The sequence below is a fragment of the Medicago truncatula genome, chromosome 8, assembly GCF_003473485.1.
Source record: "Medicago truncatula cultivar Jemalong A17 chromosome 8, MtrunA17r5.0-ANR, whole genome shotgun sequence".
Taxonomy (NCBI): domain Eukaryota; kingdom Viridiplantae; phylum Streptophyta; class Magnoliopsida; order Fabales; family Fabaceae; genus Medicago; species Medicago truncatula.
The window spans coordinates 44,158,162-44,162,127 of record NC_053049.1 but is presented as its reverse complement, the minus strand read 5'-3'; the positions used below and the strand labels follow the sequence as shown (position 1 = coordinate 44,162,127).

Below are 3,966 nucleotides of genomic sequence, written 5' to 3'. Positions count from 1 at the left end.
TTAATTATTTCCTCTTTTTTGTTTTGTTTGTTTGATTCAACATGGTAGAAATTAACTTTCATCCATCTTTCTATTAAAAAATAAATAATCATTTTAGGATTGTTTGTGTTATTTTGTTGACTGAAGTTTGAGTTTCCATGACCACACATAACGCTAATTCATGAAAGAGATAAGAGAGTATTATCTGGTACTGACAATACATCACAAGATCTATAAGCTACTTAATCTAATGGTTCTCAAATATTGGTCTAAGTTGGATCACTAAATTCATGGGTCCAAATTATACAAACACAAAAACCATATATTGATGTATGTTCCACAACAGGAGGCACCAATCATTTGCTAAAATTAGTACAAGTTTACAATGACAAACAGACCAAATATATACCACAATACATATCATTTCCAATTTGAACATTGCTGTTTATTTCCCTTGTCACAATGAAAATCCTTAACAACACTAAGAGGGGATAATTAGAATGTGGTCACTAAAACCAGGAATACTCACTCATCTAGGAATTCCTAAGGTAGCTAAGTTGCCAATTTGGTAGGTGAAGAGCTAAGTTACTTTTGAATATTCTCCTCAAGTGAAGAACTACATTCCAACAAATGGCTAATGAGTAATGGCTTTCAAAAGAAAAGTACTGCAGACAGCAAAGTAAATGCAAAATAAGCGAGATAGCGCAAAGCCTACATAAAAATAGGATTCATAATAGTGTCACTTCTGCTTCTTATTTCCCGGTATAGATAGGGTCACAGGAGCTGGTGCCTTCCTCTTGGCAAAAGCATTAGTTCTGCTTTCGTCTTCGTTGTCTTCATCATCTAAAACGCCACAGGAGTTGGTGCCTTCATCTTTGGTAATATTGGCTGCTTTTCTTTTTTCAGCAGCCAATCTGGAATGCAATCTCCTTTCAACGGGATCATCTGAAAGCACTACATTGGATTGTCGTGGTACTTTTGCACCTAGACCAAGCCTACAAAGACGTGTGATGGTAAAACATAGATAGTTAAATATCAAACAGATTTGCAAAACCCAAATTGTTAACAACTTAACAGCGGTGGTGATTATACTGACCTTTGAGGTCGACCCTCCGTATCCACATTTGTTGTTTCATCACTAGCAGATCCGCTCATATTTTTTACCCATACCTCAGCCTGCCAATCAGAAATACTGACAAGTAACTCATAGCAGCATCAAGCAATTCACAATATTTGATAAAATCCCTCCTAGATTATACTCAAAAAAAAAAAAAAAAAAAAAAAAACTTTTGAACTAAAAGGAATTTGAAGATATACATGAGTTATCCACTCACCCCACTTTGTGACAAGATTTGGATTTAAACATATTTTTTTACTTTGAGGATGCGAGTGTGAGTGTAGATAAAAAATTATATTACAAATCCAAATCAACCATAAATTGGTTCATACTGAGATCCAACATAATGAATGAAAATTTCACATATTTCTTTCTAAAAATTTCTCAGGAGATCAAGAGCCACGACAAAGGAGCCTGTGTGAAAATTAGAGGTAGTGGAAATACAAGTAACTTCCATAACAAATAAATAATTTTTTCAATCTTTACTTGCATGTTAAATTAAGGTTACCAATTTTTAAAACACTTTCAATTTCATAAAATAAGATTATTGGAAAGAAAACAGATTTTGTTATAAAATTGAACATCATAAGCTAAGAGACACTAGGAACGAATTTTGCTCACTCCTCTGTTATTTATTTGAGTTTTTTTGAAATGCAGCCTTCTAAGATATCTTATAATTTTGCATATAATCAACACACGCACTTCAGAAAGTAAATATAAATCAAACGGAGTAAATCCTTCAGAAACATGGAAATCATTTTTTAGAATAAACTCCGGAAAACAACTATGTTGTTACCTAATACTTGCTGCAATCTTAGCAAACAGATCTAACAAAACATTCATCGCTATAAGTTAATACTCCAAAATCTGAATGAATGCCTATCAAATAATTCACCAACCACTTCATAGACATAAAGTACATAAACATTATTACTAAATTTAGTAATAGCAAATGAGCAAAGATAACATTTACCAATTTCAAGGCCTTATTCAACTTAACAATTGGCGGAGCATCAGTTTTCTTTGGATTTTCCGTAACACTCATTTCTAGCTTCCTGTGGCTTGATAAAATTGAAGAGAAACAATTAATATACACTGCAGACTATTTATTATAAATATCTAAATAACTGATAACATGATTTTAAAAATAACAGATAAGAAAACAGAACAGAGAAGCAGAAAAGAGAGAAAACAGAGGAGAACAATGAAACTAAGTAAAAAAAAAAACCAAATTACCCTCGAAACAGTTCAAACTTAAGGATAATTAAGGAACAGGAAACAGGAAATTCGTTCCTTCAAAGCTCCTTTTTGTTCTTCTCCAACTCAATCCCTGTCAAACCACACCTTCACTTCCATTACTTGAATTTGACGAATATTTTGAAATTGGAGAAAGGAGGATTTTTCTCATCTTACCTTTGTTTCTCTTAAGCTTAATTGAAAGATTTGAGAGGATGAATGAATGGGCATGCAAGCTACAAGATTCAATGGAAAATGTTGATGCCAAGGTTTAGAGAAGGAACAAGGGAGCCGCGCGAGAGAGAAGAGCGGATAAATATTGTTTAGGTTAATCTTCTCTTCTTATTATATATTAAAGTTAACCGTAAACCCTAATTTTAACTTAAACATAATTTTACTGTTTTAACCCTGATGCTTACACCTAATCTCCTATTTTCATGAACAACGCTCACACCTATCTTCTTATCTTCTTATATGTTAAAGTTAACCTGTAAGCCCTAATTTTAACCTAAACCCTATTGCATAATTTTACCGTTTTAACCTTAATGCTCACACCTAATCTCCTATTTTCATGAACAACCCGAATGCTCACACCTAATCTCCTATTTTCATGAACAAAGCAAATCGGCATCGCTTTATTTCCCATATTTCTTCAAAACAAATCGCCCTATTTCTTCAACAAAACAAATCGTCCTATTGAAATAAAAGAGTTTTGAAAGATTATAGCAACATTTTTTTTTTTTGTTAATATTACATTTTTCATCCAAATTATAACTGAACTCTCTTTGTTAAATATCTACCACAAAATGCACCAGAATTTTGCAATCTATATAAACAGGTGAAAGAAACATTTCAACAAACAGTTAAAGGGTATCATTTACGGTAAAGGCCAAATATTCGATAAAAGGAAAATTATTTAAATAAAACATTTTACATGTTGAGGTTAAGAATGAGCTATTTTTAGGTACATAATATAACATTAACATATAATTTTTACAAAAGAAAAAAATGAAGTAACATACCAATAATATAACATTGACATATAATTTTAACAAAAGAATGAAGTAACACACGATTGATAAAAATTAATATTTTTAAGGTGAATAAGTGTGGTGTCTGAGGTTCAAATTCCAACATCTGCATATATTTGGGACCACATATTTCATTATCTTTGATATGCATTGAGATTTGTTTTTGTCTACTACATCTACAATGTATATGACCCGTGCGTAGAGCTGTCAAAACAGACGGTCCGGCCCGTTTAGGGCCGGCCCTAACGGGCTTCGGGCTTTATCGGGCAGGGCCAAAAAGCCCGGTTGAAAAATGGGCTTGAAATATACCACCCGAGTCTGGCCCTACACGGGTCGCGGGCTTAACGGGCTGGCCCGTATTAAAAATTATATATTTTTTTTTTCAAAAAAAGTATTATAAAATACTCATATAAATTTTTTTTTTTATAAATAATATGTTTAAATAATGCCTAGAACAAAAATAAATTGTAAACATTTTCGTATAAACGTCGTAAACTAAAACAGCGAGGAAAACAATTTTAAATGAATTAGATACGTTATGGTTATAGATATTTATATATTCGATCTTTAAATTTATAAATAACGAAACGAGTAAATATAATT

The 3,966-nt window shown here is 32.1% G+C and overlaps 1 protein-coding gene across 1 annotated transcript; it reads right to left on the bottom strand.

Annotated features, from left to right (window-relative positions):
• Window positions 1–280: 280 nt before the first annotated feature.
• Window positions 281–2,659, bottom strand: LOC11438592 (uncharacterized). Its single transcript, XM_003630397.4, has 5 exons — window positions 2,510–2,659; window positions 2,333–2,426; window positions 2,070–2,151; window positions 1,076–1,155; window positions 281–974 (listed from the first exon to the last, which is right to left on the bottom strand). Exons 3-5 carry the CDS (start codon window positions 2,139–2,141, stop codon window positions 719–721), a joined length of 408 nt encoding a protein of 135 aa, XP_003630445.1. The 5' UTR covers window positions 2,142–2,151; window positions 2,333–2,426; window positions 2,510–2,659; the 3' UTR covers window positions 281–718.
• Between the last annotated feature and the right edge of the window lie 1,307 nt (window positions 2,660–3,966).